General features: G+C 37.3%; 2 protein-coding genes across 3 annotated transcripts; both read right to left on the reverse strand.

The window, feature by feature from the left end:
- Nucleotides 1–287: 287 nt before the first annotated feature.
- LOC133877899 (26S proteasome regulatory subunit 6B homolog) lies at nt 288–4,480 on the reverse strand. Of its 2 annotated transcripts, XM_062316350.1 has the most exons (6): nt 3,917–4,479; nt 2,224–2,454; nt 1,774–1,932; nt 1,379–1,531; nt 1,049–1,132; nt 288–616 (listed from the first exon to the last, which is right to left on the reverse strand). In XM_062316350.1, exons 1-6 carry the CDS (start codon nt 4,412–4,414, stop codon nt 482–484), a joined length of 1,260 nt encoding a protein of 419 aa, XP_062172334.1. In that variant the 5' UTR covers nt 4,415–4,479; the 3' UTR covers nt 288–481. The 2 variants fall into 2 exon arrangements, with proteins under 2 accessions (XP_062172334.1, XP_062172335.1); XM_062316351.1 differs by lacking the exon at nt 2,224–2,454 and having other exon boundaries at nt 3,917–4,480.
- Nucleotides 4,481–17,446: 12,966 nt separating this feature from the next.
- LOC133876960 (ATP-dependent RNA helicase DRS1-like) lies at nt 17,447–18,660 on the reverse strand. Its single transcript, XM_062315181.1, has 2 exons — nt 18,486–18,660; nt 17,447–17,706 (listed from the first exon to the last, which is right to left on the reverse strand). Exons 1-2 carry the CDS (start codon nt 18,658–18,660, stop codon nt 17,447–17,449), a joined length of 435 nt encoding a protein of 144 aa, XP_062171165.1.
- Between the last annotated feature and the right edge of the window lie 787 nt (nt 18,661–19,447).

Genomic DNA, 19,447 nt, shown 5'->3' on the forward strand with positions numbered 1-19,447 from the left:
GAATTCTTACTGTAATAGTGACGTATAGGCATAGAATAAGCGCGAGTCACATTGTCAAAAGCTCTTTTGACTGTACCATTAGGTAAGTCTCGATAAAGTAGGTTGCATCTCTCGTTCTCCTTTTGTGTTGAAAACTATATAGATCAATTATAACCCAACTCATTTAATTAAACATGTCAAACTCCAAAACCCTAACCTGTTAGATTCACAAATCGCATCAAAAAATTCCAACCCTATAAGCTACCCACGGGCTGCTGTGAAAGCAGCAAGTAAATAGTGACAGAGGATGTGTTGCAATTCATTTTGAATTAATAGGGGGGCTACCGAATTACAACCCCTCCACTTCCACGATTCCTTAAATCCAAGTGTAAATTTTTGAGAAAACAGATGGGTTCTAAAATGAAATCACTTAAAATCATACATCAAACACTGTAATTTTGTGAAATCCTACAAGGTCTTTCGAACGGTCTTCCATTTCTCATCATTTGTAAAACTCAAAGTCAGTATCGGGCTTCTTCACATTGGTTCTGTAACCCTTCTCAAAGTCCTTTGGCAGTATCACATATCTGTTTTTGCGAACTGCATGCATTCCTGCCTCTTGACAAATAGCAGCAATCTGTGAACAGCCACAAGTCATTCAGTAAAAACAAAAAGGGACACCCAAAATAAAAATGTCATTGTTACAGCAACCACAACGCTTTTCCAAATTGGAAAAATATCTGCTTCTTGTCCGGTAAGATATCTGGGTTTTTTTTTTTTTTTTTTTTTTTTAAATTTATTTATTTATAATTAATGCCAATGAGCTTTAGCTCAAATGGTACTTCCTTCCTTTGTCGCAAGGTGGAGGCCGGAGGGAGAGGTCATGGGTTCAAGTCCCACAGGATGTGTAACTCACAAATTTTTTTTAAAAAAAAATAGAAATCTGGTTGCTTTCATAAGAAAATGAAATAAACGCAGGATACTGCCAATCACACTATATCCTAAGAGACCCCCCATTATAATCAAATAATATTTGAGATAAGATCAGAAAAGGGAAAACTAAAAAAACCTCAGCAGCACTAATTTTGTCTGGACGAGAAACATAATCCTCCAGGTCCACTTCATCACCGAGGTTCATTTTAGCAGTGCAAACCTGTAAAAACATAGACCAGCTTAAAATGAATTTAACTAGCTTAGAATCCTGAAAATCCACAAACCCATACAAATAAATAAGAAGAATCAGTCTACATAAATGACAATCTTGTCACTATACAATTTAAAATTATGGGGCAATTTTTTCTGGGTAAGTGGGATGTCACAGTGAAGAGAAGACATGGAATTACTACATATGACAAAAAAGACATTAGTAACATTACAACTATATGTTTGCAAGACTTACCTGAAAGACAAGCCTCTTTTGTCGTCTATCAGGCAAGGGAAATTCAATTTTTCGGTCAAGCCTTCCAGGACGTAGCAGTGCAGGGTCCAAAGTATCTGCTCTATTAGTTGCCATGATAACCTTAACGTTCACTGTCTGATCAAACCCATCCATCTAGAACCAGGAAATTACAAAACCAAACATAAGAGAAGCCGACAAGGTGGGGGGGGGAACACAAGGTTAGCAACCTAATGGTTGCCGTCTAGAGGCATTTCCTCACTAGACCCAAAACAACAATATGCCTATCGAATTCCCAGCAAGTCTTATGTAAGCCGGAATTCTTCATATTCCTATCACTTTGAAATTTACAATTCCTCCTTTGTTTTTTTTTTTTAAAAGAAAAAAAAAAATCATACCTGATTCAGGAGTTCCATGAGAATCCGCTGAACTTCTCTATCAGCACCAGTTTGAGCATCAAATCTAGCTGTAGCAATGGCATCAACCTCATCAATGAAGATAATTGCAGGGGCATTCTCTTTGGCAAGACGAAAAACATCACGTACCATTCGTGGGCCCTACAATGGGGGAAACAAAAGAACCCAGTGCACTCAATTGTCCATCCAGAATAATGCAACTAGAAGACAGCTTTTTTCTATCACTAAAACCACTAGTTTCTCCTAAATTCGATGGGAAGTTAAAAAAAATACACGCAAATGACTTAAGATATGTGATAAATCACACAAACGAAAGAAAACATACAGGTATACAAACACTAGAATGATACATCATGATTCAATAAAGTGAAATAAATCAACAAAATTGAGGGACATAAACTGACTTTTAAGACAAGGAACATCAAAGCATACCTCACCCAAATACTTCTGAACAAATTCAGAACCAACAACTCTAATAAAGGCTGCGGTTGTATGATTAGCAACAGCCTTGGCAAGCATAGTTTTGCCAGTTCCAGGGGGACCGTAAAGCAAAACACCACGAGGAGGATCTATGCCAATTTGTTTGTATAGCTCATGGTGAGTCAGGGGTAGTTCCACTGCCTCACGAATTTCCTGCTTTTGAATATCGCATCCTCCAATATCCTAACAAAGTCATTAAATTTGGGGAAAATGCCCCTACATTAAACTCCAACGGGGCCAAAGAAAAGGTAATGAAAATCATACAAATTGAAAGTAGAGATTTAATACTGCCTAATAATTGCAAACAAGCAATCTCATAATAGCATTTGAAATACAACTTTATAAGTTTAAGATTATTTTTTCCCTTTTTTGGTGGGGGGGTTGATCAAAGGCAATTTTAGTTACTAGATCAACACATTAGCACTTCCCAGGAGTGCAAAAAAGCCACAAGAAAACTTAATCCCGGGCAGTCACAAATACAAAGAGCAGTAAACAATAAGAAACAGTAAACAGGTCGGACCCTACTAACTTCAAGCACTGGTTTCAAGCCTTCCCAAAAAAATAAAACAGAAGAAGTTAATGGTACGTCTGTCACAGAAAGTGGCAACCTTGGGTAATTTTTTTTTTATATATATATAAATAATGCATATCATTAATAAGAGCAGAGGGCAGAACCATACTATAGTACACATGATGCATGCAAGGAAGACCCCATTAATGACTAAAAGAAGAACAGAAATCCACAAATTTAGAGAACTTAGAAACATGAGAAATATTATACGCCCTTGTCCATATATAGAGCAATTTGACCAAGATTTTCTTGAGTTCTTCCACTGACTTCTCACGATCTTCAAAACATCTTGTATTCCGCTCTCTCCATATGCTCCACATTAAGCACGAAGAAGATATCCTCCAAGCGGCTAAAACTGAATGATTTCCCAACTTACATTGCCAACAGTCTAACAACTCCAACCGGCATTGACTCATTCTACTCCGAAAAGGCTATAACCACAACCTTTGGTAGTTGCACTCATAGGTCTCTGGCTTTCACTGAAACCTCACTACCTCACTCTCTCGTTCTGTCTCATCTCTTTATCTAACCCCCCTGCGACCGCCCTTATCTCTCCCTCTCTCTGCAATGTGAGGATCATTAACATGTGCGAATCCACTATCTTTGTTTTTCTATTTTCAAGATCCTTGGGTTATGACATTTGCAGCAAGCGCTACAATTGTAACCAATCTTCACTTAACTTTGGAATAACCCGTGCATCTAATGATTGATAACTGCATAATAAGCCCCCCTCTCTTTCACAAAGGACTTCTTCTATATGTGGCTTGCTCTTTACGTGACAGAATCGCCAAATTACTTATAACCGATATGGAATCCCACACACTTAGAAAATCCGTTCGAAAAAAATACTTAAAACTTGAAGAAAAAAAAATGTTCCTCTGACAAAACCCTAAAAAAAAAACAAGCAAATCTACCATAGATTCCTAATTAATTCGATGTTTCTGTTAGAAGCGTCAAATTTCACAAATCCCTAAATCAAATTAAACCCTAATACATAAGAAACAAACCCCAATCAACCGCAAAGTAAAGCACAAAAAATTTCCGTCAAATTGAGCTTTGTGGAACTGAACTCACATTATAAGTGACATCAGGCTTCTCAGACTGGCTGAGCAGCGAGATGCTGGAGTCGGCTTCGGGGGGCAAAACATCGACGAGGGCATTGGAGTGGCGGTGCAGAGCAACCGAAGCGGAGGGCTTGAGAAGCTCCCGATTGATGGTGCTGAGGATCCGCACGTAGTAATTGGAGCCGGTGGTGGAGCCGACGATTCCATTGTTCTGGTCGACCATCTCCATGAACTGGCCGATAACGAGCGGCACCGACTGGATCCGCTTGACCTCCTCCTGGGCACGGAGGAGCTCGCGCTTCAGATTCTTCAGCTCATCCTTCACGTACTCCTCCTGGATGTCGATGAACTCCAGCTGCCGCTGCAGCGACTTCAGGCGGCTGTAGAGGTCGTCCTCGTCGGCGCTCTGCTCCGTCCAGCCACCGTGGATATCTGATCTGGTGCAGGGGAACGACGGCGGTGGTTCCAACGAAGGTTTTGGGTCCATTACCATAGCCGAGGCTGCCATTCTCAGACGCGATTTGCTGTGGTCTTTGTGTTTGTAGAAGAGAAGGAGATTGAAGTGTGGGGCAAGAAATTCCGAGGCCTTTATATTTAATTAGGGAGAGGCTGCGAGGTCCGAGAAATACGGTGTCGTTTAGAGGAGAAACTGCCTTTTTTTTTTTTTTGGTGAAATCTAAGCATTAGTTTGGTTTATGATTTCAAAAAATGTGATTTAAAATAATGATTTGAAAAAATAATGATTTAAAAAATGTAATTAAGTGTTTGGAAAAATTGTAATTTAGCCTTTAAAATCGTAATTAGCATTTAAAATTATGCGTTTTCAAAAAAACATTATCTTACCTGCGATTTGAAAAAACAGAAGATTTTTTACGTTTTCAAATCTCAATTTTTAAAAATGCATTTCTCAAACAATTTATGTTCTACGATTTAGTTTAAAGTCACATTTATTGTCTACGAAATCCAATCCCAAACGCACCCTAAATGCACCTTCTTTTGGATTTTTTTTTTTTGGTCACTCTAAGATAACTCCCAAGTAGGAGTGAAAATGCGAATGCGAAATTACCAATGCGGTTATTAGCAAGAGATATGTTATTTGCACACAATTTATACACAAAATGTACACACATTCCGACGTGGTTGTGTTTTTTTTAAAAAAAAAAGAAAAATGACAAAAGGCGTTGTGTACAAATTGTGTGCAAATAACATATATCTATTAGCAATATATGCATCCACAAAATACGGCTATTGCTTTTAAGTATCTGCATTAAGCGATTATTATTCATATCTACACGGTTATTACAGTTATAAAATGTGGTTATTACCTGTTATCCGCATATGAGGTTTGAACATTCAAATTTAATATCTACTTCTAGTAAATACAAAAAGGCATTTATTTATTGTTGAACACTAAAATTCATATCAAACTTGCTAATCATTTTGCAATGAAATTTTCATTTCATACATTATTTAACTTCCTGCATCATCTACTTATAGTTGGTAAAGAGAAAAAAAAAATATTGAAAAACTGCTATCCACATATGAGGTAATGCCAAAATGACGTCGTTTTGATAAATTTTATTAAATATATATAACATATGTTATATATAAAAGGCACGCAGATGTAATTAATAACAGCATTTGTGACGACCCATTTTTTTTTTTTAAACATACAAATGAGTCATCACAGTGGCATGACTACGTGTCACTAAGCCAACTCATAGTACACATTTCTTAACATGTACCTGATATATCAGAGTTACATAATACATGCAGCGGAATACAACATCTAACTGCGGAAGTCAACATCATAATCATAAATTGTCCATTACACAAAAGAGCATGTTAATGTCTGTCTGTTTAAGGCCTAAGCATAAGTTATGCATACAAAAGAATGGCTACATCTACGTGTTACAAGTCGCACTAGCCATATGCAAAATACACAAAAGGAGCCTAAGCATTAATTATGCATACAAAAGAATGGCTACATCTACGTGTTACAAGTCGCACTAGCCATATACAAAATACACAAAATGGACTATCCAAGTCCGACACTCCTACGACTCAAGTGACGTGCTTAGTCGTAGTACTCCACATAGTGTGCAACGGAGTCATCCTCCGCATCATCAGCACCTGCATCCAAAGAAGCTTCATCTATACGGTTGTGGTGGTAGCCACATCTGTATAGGTGAAGGTGTGAGTTCACCGCTTCAAAAGAAGTATCGAGGCCTCAGTAGTATGAAACTCACTAAGTATACTGTATGCACGAACATAAATGCATGCAGAGTTCAACAACGTTATCCACAAATCATTAAGTTCATACTACAACATATTATCAAGTACAAGTCACGGTGTTCATCAATCACCTATATATTATTATAGTTTCTATTAACAATATTCTACGCATACTATAAGCAATATTTTGCAATTTTTACCAACTCTGTAGCTAAGGGCTACAACTCTCGGCTTACGCATAGAACCCAAAAATACTAACTCACCTGTGCTAGAGCCATATACCCTTGGCTTACCTTGTACAACACCGCTTGTAAAGCCGCATACCTGCAGGGTAAAAAAATACACGAGTGCTAGAGCCACATACCCTAGACTTACCTCTAACACCACCGGTCAAGCCACATACCCGCAAGGCAAACATACACAAGTGCTAGAGCTACATACCCTAGACTTACCTTTAACAACACCGCCCGTAAAGCCACATACCCGCAGGGCAAACAAATACACGAGTGCTAGAGCCACATACCCTAGAGTTACCTCTAACACTGCCCGTAAAAGCCATATACCCGCAGGGCAAACAAATACATGAGTGCTAGAGCCACATACCTTAAACTTATCTTTAATAACACCGCCTGTAAAGCCACATACCCGTAGGGCAAACATAGACAAGTGTTAGAGCCACATACCCTAAACTTACCTTTAACACCGCTCATAAAGCTATATACTCGCAGGGCAAACATACACAAGTGCTAGAGCTACATACCCTAGACTTACCTTGTATACTAAGTACTCATATACTACCATTATTACAAGATATTCAATTCTCACGATCCACAACTCAATCACATTATTCTCATTCATCTTCCTTCCAACACATACCACATTCATAATATAATTTCATGTTACTCAATCCCCAACGATTCCAAATATATCAATTTCAATTATCTCAACATTAACTTATCATCGTATTCTCAATTCAATAATTCTCATTTCAATCACATATATATATCCAACATCATGTTATTCATTCCCTAATAATTCCCACATATCAATTTCAACCCAATATATCACAACTCAATCACGAATAATTTTTATCAACAATTCCATAATCGCATAAAACTAAGATTCATCAACATCTATTTATCCATACAATTTACAATTCAATATAACACAACTCAATCACAATTAATTTCTATCAACAATTCCATAATCATATACAACCAAGATTCATCATCATCCATTTATCCATACAATTCACAATCCAATACATATCTCAACTCAATCATAGATACTTTTATCAACAATTCCATAATCATAAACAACCAAGTACCAAAAATGTAAATCTACGTTCTTAGGATCCCTCACTAAGTAGAATACTCACCTTAGGTCGTTCGCACACCAATCCGACGACTCTAAGTTCGACTTGCAAAGCGCCACTAAAACACAATATAATGCACTAATTTAGCTTTATTTTTATTAATTGCACTAAGTAGCACTTTGAATCACTCAAAGGCTATGTCATAAATTACCCATAAGATTCTAGGGTTTCTAAACACATACCCATAATTTAAAAATACTAATCTAACCGCAATAATATTAACCATTGGGTATTCACTTAAGGTTAATCACATAAAACATTACTTAAATAATTATGCCCAAAAGTTAGGGTTAGAGAAATCTTATCCAAAATTCATCAAATTAAAATCCAAGGTTTGGGTAGCCTCAAGCAACCTCCTAGTAGTCCAATACCTAAAGAACAATAGGATTAAACTCACATTTTATGAGATTTTACCCAAAAACCAAAAAATATAAATTTAGCAATTTACCTCAAAACAATCGGTCAAAACGTAGATCCACACATGTAGATCATGTTTTCGGAGTTAGATTTGAGATTGAGAGCTTAGATCTTCGTAGATTTGAGAAAAGTCTTGAAACTCTCTTCCTCTCTTCTCTCTTCCTTTCTTCTTCTTCTTTTTTTTTTTTTTTTTTTTTTTTTTCTCTCTCTTAAGGTGAGGCGCCTCACCATTTTATTTTAATATAATTTTCTTTTTCTTTTTCTTCATGTGGGGCGCACACCTGCGCCCCACAGTTTCAGATGAAGGGCCCTTCATCCTTCTTATATATATATATATTAATTATTATTATTATTATTATTATTATTATTATTATTATTATTATTATTTATTTATTTTCTATTCCTTTTTTTTTCTTTGCATTTTTAATAACATTAAATTAACTGCTATCAATTATTTATTTAAATTTTGTATTTTAATTACTATAAAATATCTAGAACGTTACATCGCTCTCTCTTTATAAAAATTTCGTCATCGAAATTTGAATGTTAAGACATCTAACACATGTTAATCTAGCTTTTTTTAATTCAAAGATTAGAATAAAGATGATATGAATCCGATGTTCCTACCTAAGTTTACTCGAATAGGTGGGGATATTTCTCTCGCATATGCTGTTCGAGCTCCCATGAGGCTTCCTCAACTCCATGATTCTGCCATAGAACTTTCACAAGTGGGATGGTTTTGCTTCTCAACCGTTGTTCTTTGCGATCCAACACTTGCACAGGCATCTCCTCGTATGTCAGGTTTGGCTGAATATCGAGAGACTCGTAGTTTATCACGTGCAACGGATCACGAACACATCTTCGTAGCTGAGAGACATGGAATACGTCATGGACACCCGATAAATTTGGAGGCATTTCAATCTTGTAAGCAAGTGGGCTCACACGTTTCAGCACTTGGAACGGTCCAACATATCTTGGACTAAGCTTTCCCTTATTGCCAAATCGCCATACATTCCTCATTGGTGACACCTTGAGGTATACTAAGTTGCCAACCATGAACTCTAACTTGCGGCGATGCCTGTCCGCATAACTTTTCTGTCGGCTTTGGACTGTGAGCATCCTCTTCCGAATGAGTGTAATCTTCTCCTTCATGTCTTGCACCATTTCTGGGCCTAGCAACTGTCTCTCACCCACATCATCCCAATACAACGGCGACCGACATTTTCACCCATACAAAGCTTTGAACGGCATCATACCAATAGTAGCTTGAAAGCTGTTGTTGTAGGCAAATTCAACCAAGGGTAGATGGCGTATCCAATTTCCCTTGAAGTCCAACACACATAACCTGAGCATATCCTCGAGAGTTTGAATGGTTCTCTCGGATTGGCCATCGGTTTGTGGGTGGTAGGCGGTACTGAAGTTCAATTTAGTCCCCATCGCACTTTGCAATCTGTCCCAAAACCTCGAAGTGAACCGTGGGTCACAGTCTAACACAATAGAGACAGACACCCCATGTAGCTTCACTATCTCACGTACATACAACTCAGCTAGCTTATCCAATCTGTCTGTAACTTTGATAGGGAGGAAATGAGCACTCTTCGTCAATCTGTCAATAATCACCCATATAGCATCTTGCCCATTTGGTGCTTTTGGAAGACTAACAACGAAGTCCATGGCAATTTGATCCCACTTCCACATAGGTACATCAAGTGGCTGAAGTTCCCGAGCTGGTATTTGATGTTCAGCTTTCATAAGCTGGCAAGAAGGACATTGTGCAACATACTCAGCAATATCCCTCTTCATGCCATACCATAAAAACTTATTCTTCAGGTCTTGATACATCTTGTTATTGCCTGGGTGAATAGTGTACCGTGTCTGATGAGCCTCATCAAGAATGTCTCTTCTTAACTCTGCATCATTAGGAATGACTATTCTTCCATTACCAGTCTTCAATATCCCATCCTCAGCCAGGTAGTACCCAGATGCTTCACCATGCCTGGCCCCATCAATAGTGTCCTATAATTCAAGATCATTCTCTTGCGCCTTTCTAATTCTGTCATTACATAGAGGCTGAATCACGAGTGCCACCATAATCAGAGGTCCACCGGTCATTACCTCACTAATTCGCACAATGGCAAACTGCTGCGACATCTGTTCTATGAGCTCCTTCGGCTCGACCTCACCACCACAAGACTTCCTACTAAGAGCATCAGCCACAACATTAGCTTTAGTAGGATGGTAGAACATCTTGCTATCATAGTCCTTCAACACCTCCAGCCATCTGCGTTGCCTCATGTTCAAGTCTCTTTGTATGAAAATATATTTAAGGCTTTGATGATCAGTGTAGATTTCACACTTCTCACCATAGAGATAATGTCTCTAAATCTTCAAAACATACACAACTGCTGCCAACTCTAGGTCATGGGTAGGGTAGTTCTTCTCATGTTCTTTCAACTGTCTAGAGGCATAGGCCACAACCCGGCCTTGTTGTATAAGAATGCATCCCAACCCTTTCTTTGACGCATCTGTGTAAACAACATATCCCACAGATTCCATGGGTAGTGTAAGTATGGGTGCGGTCACAAGTCTTCGCTTTAACTCTTGGAAACTTTACACTCCACACTCCATATGAACGGGGCATTCTTCTTTGTGAGAGTGGTGAGTGGCCCTGACAGTGAGGAGAATTTCTCAATGAACCTTCTATAATACCCAGCCAGCCTCAAGAAACTACGGATCTCCCTAACATTTGTCAGTCTTTCCTATTCAACCACTACCTTCACCTTGGCTGGATCAACTGCTAGTCCATTCTTGTTAACAACATGACCCAAGAAGGACACTTCTTCAAGCCAGAACTCACACTTCTTAAGTTTGGCAAACAACTTCTTTACCCTCAGTTTTTCCATCACTGTCCTCAGATGTTCTTCGTGCTTGACACGATCAGCCTAATAAACTAAGATATCATCTATAAATACCACCACAAAAGAGTCCAAGTACTTTTGGAATACTCGGTTCATTAAGTCCATAAACACTGATGGAGCATTAGTCAACCCAAATGGCATTACCAAGAACTCATAATGACCATACCTTGTTCGGATTACTGTGTTTGGTACATCTTCTTCTTGCACTTTCAACTGGTGGTAGCCTGAAAGAAGGTCTATCTTCGAAAATACCGAAGCTCCCTTGAGTTGGTCAAACAAATCATCGATCCTGAGTAGGGGATACTTGTTCTTGACAGTCACCCTGTTCAGCTCACGATAATCTATGCATATTCGCATAGAGCCATCTTTCTTCTTTACAAACAACACTGGTGCTCCCCAAGGTGAAACACTAGGGCGAATGAAACCCCTATCCAACAACTCTTGGAGCTGCTCCTTCAATTCTCTCAATTCTGGAGGAGCCATGCGGTAGGGCGCTTTGTGAATAGGCTGAGTTCCTGGCACCAAATCAATAGAGAACTTTATTTCCCAATCCGGAGGCAACTCCACGACTTCAGAAAAAACATCTGGATAGTTACATACCACCGGAATATCTTCCAACTTAGGCTGAGTTTCGGGTTTGAATTGAACACAAGCCAAATAAGCTTGTGCACCCTCTCTGACACTTTTTATTGCTTGAATGACAGAAAGAAATGGCGGTGTAGCACGCTCTCAAGACCCACAGAACTTGAATTCATCATTATCCAAAAGTCGGAAGGTTACTTCCTTCTTGCGGCAATCAATGCTTACATTATACCGCGATAGCCAATCCATTCCCAGAATGACATCAAAACCTAACATGCTGAAAACTGCTTGTCTTGCTGGCAACTTCCTCCCTTCAAGATTATTGGACAATTGTCTACACATTTTCTACAAGTCACTGTGTCACCTACAGGGGTAGCTACACATATGCTTTCATCTAATAATTATGTACTTAATTGGCACAACTTCACATAAGCAGAGGAAATGAAAGAGTGGGTAGCACCTGAATCAAACAAGATGCAGGCTACACAACCAAATAAAGGAACTGTACCTGTAACTACATCAGTGGCATTTGCGCCAGTTGCCACATTGTCAGGTGTGAGAGAATACACCCTTGCTTAAGCGGGCTATCGAGGTTGATTATTGCTTGCTTGTGACCTTTGGCTTCGTGCAGCGGCATTGGTGCGCTGTCTTGCAAAGTGGCCAACCTTGCCACATCGGTAACATGTCGCCATAGACAAACACTCTCCACTATGAGCTTTTCCGCATCTACTACACTGTGACACGCTAACACTGACACGGCTGGTAGGGGCACTTCTTCTCCCAACCAATCCAGAACCACTATCACTTGCAAAATGCCTCTTGGGTGGAGGTGGAGATGGAAATGTTCCTGAAGATGTGGTTTGCTTCTTACTTGCATATTCGGCTGCTGCTTCACTGATCCCTTTCTCGGCCAGAGTGGCTGTGTGTACCATTTCAACATAGCTAGGGATTTTGAGGTAAATAATTTTCTCACGAATACGTGCTATCAAGCCGTCTCGGAACCTTTCAGCCTTGGTTTCTTCATCAGGGATGAGGTAGGCTGCATACCTCGATAACTTCTGGAACTCAGCTGCATATCGCTCAACCGTCATGTTTCCCTGCTTTAGATATTGAAATTCTAGTGCACATTGTTGTCTTTGTGCGCGAGGGAAGAAACGGTCATTGAATTCTCTTTTGAAACGTTCCCACGGGATGGGAACCCCTTGCCCTAGTTTTTCTACAATAGCCATCTTCGTGGCTTTCCACCAATACCGGGCTTCACCCTCTAAGCATCAGTGCACCCAACTACCTCAGCAAGATCCTCAAAGCTAGTGATCCAATTATCAGCTACCAAGGGCCCTTCGTTTCCATCAAATACAGGGGGGCGATGTTTGAAGAAAGTGGTCGACGAGCAACCAACCACATTACGCACACCCCGTACTTGTGCTGCAGCCATCACGGCTGCCCAAAACTGTGCTAGGTCAGGCATCAGAGGAGGAAGAGGAGGTGGTGGAGGTAGTGGTGGTGGTGTGTCATTGCCAGCTCGATCACCCACAGAGGATTCCTCTCCCTCATTATGCGATGGAGGTCTTAGTCTAGGTGGCATAGTTCTGCACAACAACATAGGAGTTTAGCCTACATGTGAGCATATAAATATTGCTATACAAACAAATGCAAGTCATAACAAATGCATTGCAATAGTCATGTAGTGCACACAAATAAGTCTTGGTTATAATTTTTTTTTTTTTTTGAATGTCCTAAGGCTCTTTTGTTTCACTTAGACTCTAGCAGACTAGCACCAATCTAAACTTCCGCTTTCCCTATGTCCTTAGACCTAACTGCTCTGATATCATTTGTTGTGACGACCTTTTTTTTTTTTAAACATACAAATGAGTCATCACAGTGGTATGACTACGTGTTACTAAGCCAACTCATAGTACACATTCCTTAACATATATCTGATATATCAGAGTTACATAATATATGCAACGTAATACAACATCTAACTGCGAAAGTCAACATCATAATTATAAATTGTCCATTACATAAAAGAGCCTGTTAATGTCTGTTTGTTTAAGACCTAAGCATAAGTTATGCATACAAAAGAATGGCTACACCTACGTGTTACAAGTCGCACTAGCCATATTCAAAATACACAAAAGAGACCTAAGCATTAGTTATGCATACAAAAAAATGGCTACATCTACGTGTTACAAGTCGCACTAGCCATATACAAAATACACAAAAGGGACTATCCGAGTCCGATACTCCTACAACTCAAGCGACGTGCTTAGTCATAGTACTCCACATAGTGTGCAACGGAGTCATCCTCCGCATCATCAGCACCTGCATCCAAAGAAGCTCCATCTATACGGTTGTGATGGTAGCCACATCCGTATAGGTGAAGGTGTGAGTTCACCGCTTCAAAAGAAGTATCGAGGCCTCAGTAGTATGAAACTCACTAAGTATACAGTATGCACGAACATAAATGCATGCAGAGTTCAACAGCGTTATCCACAAATCATTAAGTTCACACTACAACATAATATCAAGTACAAGTCACGCTGTTCATCAATCACCTATATATTATTACGGTTTCTATTAACAATATTCTACGCATACTATAAGCAATACTCTGCAATTTTTACCAACTCCGCAGCTAGGGGCTACAACTCTAGGCTTACGCATAGAACCCGAAAATACTAATTCACCTGTGCTAGAGCCATATATCCTTGGCTTTCATTGTACAACACCGCTGGTAAAACCGAATACCCACAGGGCAAACAAATACACGAGTGCTAGAGCCACATACCCTAGACTTACCTCTAACACCGTCCGTCAAGCCACATTCCCGCAGGGCAAACAAACACAAGTGCTAGAGCTACATGCCCTAGACTTACCTTTAATAACACCGCCCATAAAGCCACATACCCGCAGGGCAAACATACACAAGTGCTAGAGCCACATACCCTAGACTTACCTTTAACATCGCCCGTAAAGCTACATACCCTAGACTTACCTTGTATACTAAGTACTCATATACTACAATTATTACAAGATATTCAGTTCTCACGATCCACAACTCAATCACATTATTCTAATTCATCTTCCTTCCGACACATACCACATTCATAAATATAATTTCATGTTACTCAATCCCCAACGATTCCAAATATATCAATTTCAATTATCTCAACATTAACTTATCATCGTATTCTCAATTCAATAATTCTCAGTTCAATTATATATATATATATATATATATATATATATATATATATATATATATCCAACATCATGTTATCCATTCCCTAATAATTCCCACATATCAATTTCAATCTAATATATCACAACTCAATCACAAATAATTTTTATCAACAATTCCATATTAATTTATTTTTTATTAAGAGTGACACGTGTCATCTATTAGTACTGACGTGGCACAGTGACGAAATCCGTCTAATGTTTTGACTGCATGACCTAAATTGTTATTTTAGCTAACCCCGATGATCTCTAAATTATTTTTTATACAGTAAGGAACGATTTTTAATTTTGACCAACATAATAACTGATTTTGCATTTGTAACCATTTAAGAAAAATTAATTTTTTTCAAGTATACTTTGTCCATATTTCTATTCTCTTGGTATTCTTTTGCCAATTGATGTTACTTGGCAAAGCTGGGTTTATGTTTCATTATATTGTCAACTATTTGTTCACACACAAACACAAACGTTTGTTACATTTCTATATACGTCTTACAGTTTTTGAGTGTTTTGGGAAGAAGAAATTATTCTTTGGGTTGTTGAATGTTTTAGTGGAGATTAGTGCAGCATTAGGGCAGTTTTGGTGGACGACTAATATGGCATTTCCTGTACTATGTAATGTGTATGTTTTATTCGTACTTATTTTCTCTCCTTTTCTATAATCAAAATTCTCTTAAGATATAGAGCATTATTTGCTTCTTAATATTGACTATCATCATCTTTCTTTGTTGTGGCTCCATTTTAGTTCTTACAACATAATAAATGAACGCCAAGAAAAAACAACAAAGCATAAAAGACGAACAGCTTGCTTAGTCATTCGAAGAAATTCAAATGAATGGAAGAAATAACAAAATACTACGTAATTCAACTCTTAAGATCATTGGAATATTACAGTACTTTTGATAAATCAAAGTACAATTGATAGAGCTTTTTTTTTTTTTTTTTTTTTTTTTTTTTTTTGTAATAATAGTTAGATAAGTATATCATATATTATCATTGTACTCTCTATATAAAAATTAATTTTTTGGACAAACTCAAACTTTATTAACAAAGTAAGAAATAAAAAGTCGAACGAATGTTACATTAGTTCAAGATGTATTAACAAATGAGAACATGAGCTCCAATTTATTAACAAAGTAAGATACTCAATCTACTCATCATCATCATCATCAAAATTCGATATTCTTTTCATTGAAATTTGATCTACTATGGGTAGAGTCCTTGGAGCTTCTTGTTGATTCGGTTGGCCAGGCTCTTCGCCTCCAACATCATTTTCATCTCCGCCAATATCTTCAACTCCGGCTCCACCCTCATCTTCATCCATCACGTCTTCATCATTTTCATCCTTGACGTCTTCATCATCTTCATCCTCGACGTCTTCATCATATTCTACGTTCAATGCGTTCATGGCCTCGAGGTATTTATTATAGTTGTCGTAATGAAGAGGAATTTCTGGTTCATAATAATAATAATAATCATCATCATCATCATTTCGAGGCTCGTCCCAAGGCAGCAAATCATCTCGTTCAAGAAACTCATATGGGTGAATTAAAAACCCAAAACTCGGCACATAATAATCCCATTCGCCAATTTCATCTCCTCCATTTTCGTTTTCGGCATCACCTCCGACCATAGCATCTCCTTCATTTTTGTCTCCCACAACTTTTCCTCCATTTTCGTTTCACATACCTCATACTTCATTTTCATTTATTTCGTTTCCTACTGCTTCCCCTTCATTTTCAATTATTTTGTTTTCTATAGCTTCTCCTCCATTTTTGTTTATTCCATTTTCCACAGCTTCTCCTTCATTTTCATTTCCCATACCTCCTACTTCATTCTCATTTATTTCATTTCCTACAGCTTTCCCTCCATTTTCGTTTAGGGCACCTCCTCCAACCATAGCTCTTGCTCTTCAACTTTCTCCTCAACTTTCATTTTTTCTTGCTCTCAAGTTTCTCTTCCACTTCGTTTCTCCTCCACTTTATTTTCGAATGCATGCAGACTATGCAGTATTTATAGAGGTTTGCTGGAGCGAATTGTGAAATCTTTATAAGCGTGACATCAGTCAACTGGCGTCACCGTGACTCCGCGTCATCTAATTTACACGCTGGCGGTCCACATGAATTCCATTTAGCGAATGATAGGACAACACGTTCCTTCGCGTCAACCAGTCCCATCGAAAAACTAATCCCGGAATAATATGACAATAGTGTTTCCGGCGAGAGAAACGCTTTTTTTTTTTTTTACTTGGGAGAAGTATGCTAGATTAATAATTAGTTCTTTGCATTTTTTATGGGTAGTTTGACTGGGATATGCATGTTAGCTTTCTAACTAGGCTTAATGTGATTCTGCCACTAGTTTTCACTACCGCATGCAAGCCAAATCCTAATAAATGAATGACAAGGAAAAACAACAAAACATAATAGATGAACAACTTGCTTAACCGTTCAAATAAATTTAAATGAACAGAAAAAATAACAAAATATTATGTATTCAACTCTTAAGATTATTGAAATATTATGGTTGGGATAAATCTAAGTTTTATTGACAGAGCTTTTTTTTTTTGTTAATAATAATCAGATGAGTTTATCATATATCATCACTGTACTCTTTATATAAAAATTAATTTTTTTGGACAAACTTGAACTTTATTAACAAAGTAAGAAATACAAAGTCAAACAAATATTACATTAGTTCAATATGTATTAACAGATGAGAATATGAGCTCCAATTTATTAACAAAGTAAAATACTCAATTTACTCATCATCATCATAAGAATTCGGTATTTTTTTTTATCGGAATTTGATCTTCTATGAGTGGATTCCTTGGAGCTTCTTGCTGATCAGGTTGGTCAGGCTCTATGCCTCCGGCATCATTTTCATCCTTGCCAATATCTTTAACTCCTGCTCCGCCTTCATTTTCATAGCTGATCTCTTCATCAACATCAATTTCATTACTGCCAATATCTTCAACTTCAGCTCCACCCTCATTTTCATCCATCACGTCTTCATCATCTTCATCTTCGACATCTTCATCATATTCAACGTTCATATTGTCAACGTATTCGTTATAGTTGTCATATATTTATATCATTTCTCATTTTATTGATATCTCAATTTTAACAAGTTCTTGTTGAGATCTCAGTGGAGGCGTAGATCAATCACTTTACAAATTTTCTTATAAAATATTTATATCATTTTTCATTTTTTTGAGTTGAGATCTTAGTGGAGGCGTAGTATAATTACTTAAAAAATTTTCTTATAAAATAATTTTTTTAAAAACCAATTACAGGGGCCACAACCCCTGCTGGCCTTAACGTAACTCTACGATTAGTTTTCACTGCTGCATGCAAGCGAGATCCTAATAAATAAATGCCAAGGAAAAGCAACAAAGCATAATAGATGAAAAACTTTCTTAACCGTTTAAAGAAATTTAAATGACCAGAAAAAATAACAAAATAATACGTATCCAACTCTTAAGATCATTGAAATACTACGGTTTGGATAAATCTAAGTACTATTGATAGAGTTTTTTTTTTTTGGTAATAATAATCAGATAAGTCTATCATATATTATCACTGTACTCTCAGTATAAAAATTATTATTTTTGGACAAATTCAAACTTTATTAACAAAGTAAAAAGTATAAATTCGAACAAATGTTACATTAGTTTAAGATATATTAACAGAGGAGAACACGAGCTCCAATTTATTAACAAAGTAAGATACCCAATCTACTCATCATCATCATCAGAATTCGATATTCTTTTCATTAGAATTTGATCTTCTTTGGATGGAGAGTCCTTGGACCTTTTTGCTGATCGAGTTTGCCAAGCTCTTTGCCACAGGCATCATTTTCCTCTCTGCCAATATATTTAACTCCTGCTTCGCCCTTATTTTCATATCCGATGTCTTCATCAACATCATTTTCATTTATTTCGTTTCCCACACCTTCTGCTTCATTTTCGTTAATTTCATTTCCCATACCCTCTACTTCGTTGCTCCTCAGAATTTGTGAAATCTTATAAGCGTGACGTTAGTCAACTGACATAATGTTATCGTAAAAAATGATATATTTATATCATTTCCCGTTTTATTAATATCTCAATTTTCACAAGTTCTTATTGAGATCTCAATGGAGGCGTAGATCAATTACTTTACAAATTTTCTTATAAAATATTTATATCATTTCTCATTTTTTTGAATTGAGATCTTAGTAAAGGCGTAGATCAATTACTTAACAAATTTTTTTATAAAATAATTTTTTTTAAACAAATTACAGGGGCCACAACCCCTGTTAGCCTTAACGTAATTCTACCATTACTTTTTACTACTGCATGGAAGTGAGATCCTAATCAATTAATGCCAAGGAAAAACAACAAAGCATAATAGATGAACAACTTTCTTAAACGTTCAAAAAAAATTTAAATGAACAGAAAAAACAACAAAATAATACTTATTCAACTCTTAAGATCATTGGAATACTACGGTTCGGATAAATCTAAATACTATTGACAGAGCTTTTTTTTTTTTTTTTTTTTGTTAATTATAATCAGATAAGTCTATCATATATTATCACTGTACTCTCTATATAAAAATTAATTTTTTTGGACAAACTCAAACTTTATTAACAAAGTAAGAAATAAAAAGTCGAACAAATGTTACATTAGTTCAAGATGTATTAACAGATGAGAACACGAGCTCCAATTTATTAACAAAGTAAGATACTCAATCTACTCATCATCATCATCATCATCATCAAAATTCGATAT

The sequence above is a fragment of the Alnus glutinosa genome, chromosome 9 (genome assembly GCF_958979055.1).
Source record: "Alnus glutinosa chromosome 9, dhAlnGlut1.1, whole genome shotgun sequence".
NCBI lineage: Eukaryota > Viridiplantae > Streptophyta > Magnoliopsida > Fagales > Betulaceae > Alnus > Alnus glutinosa.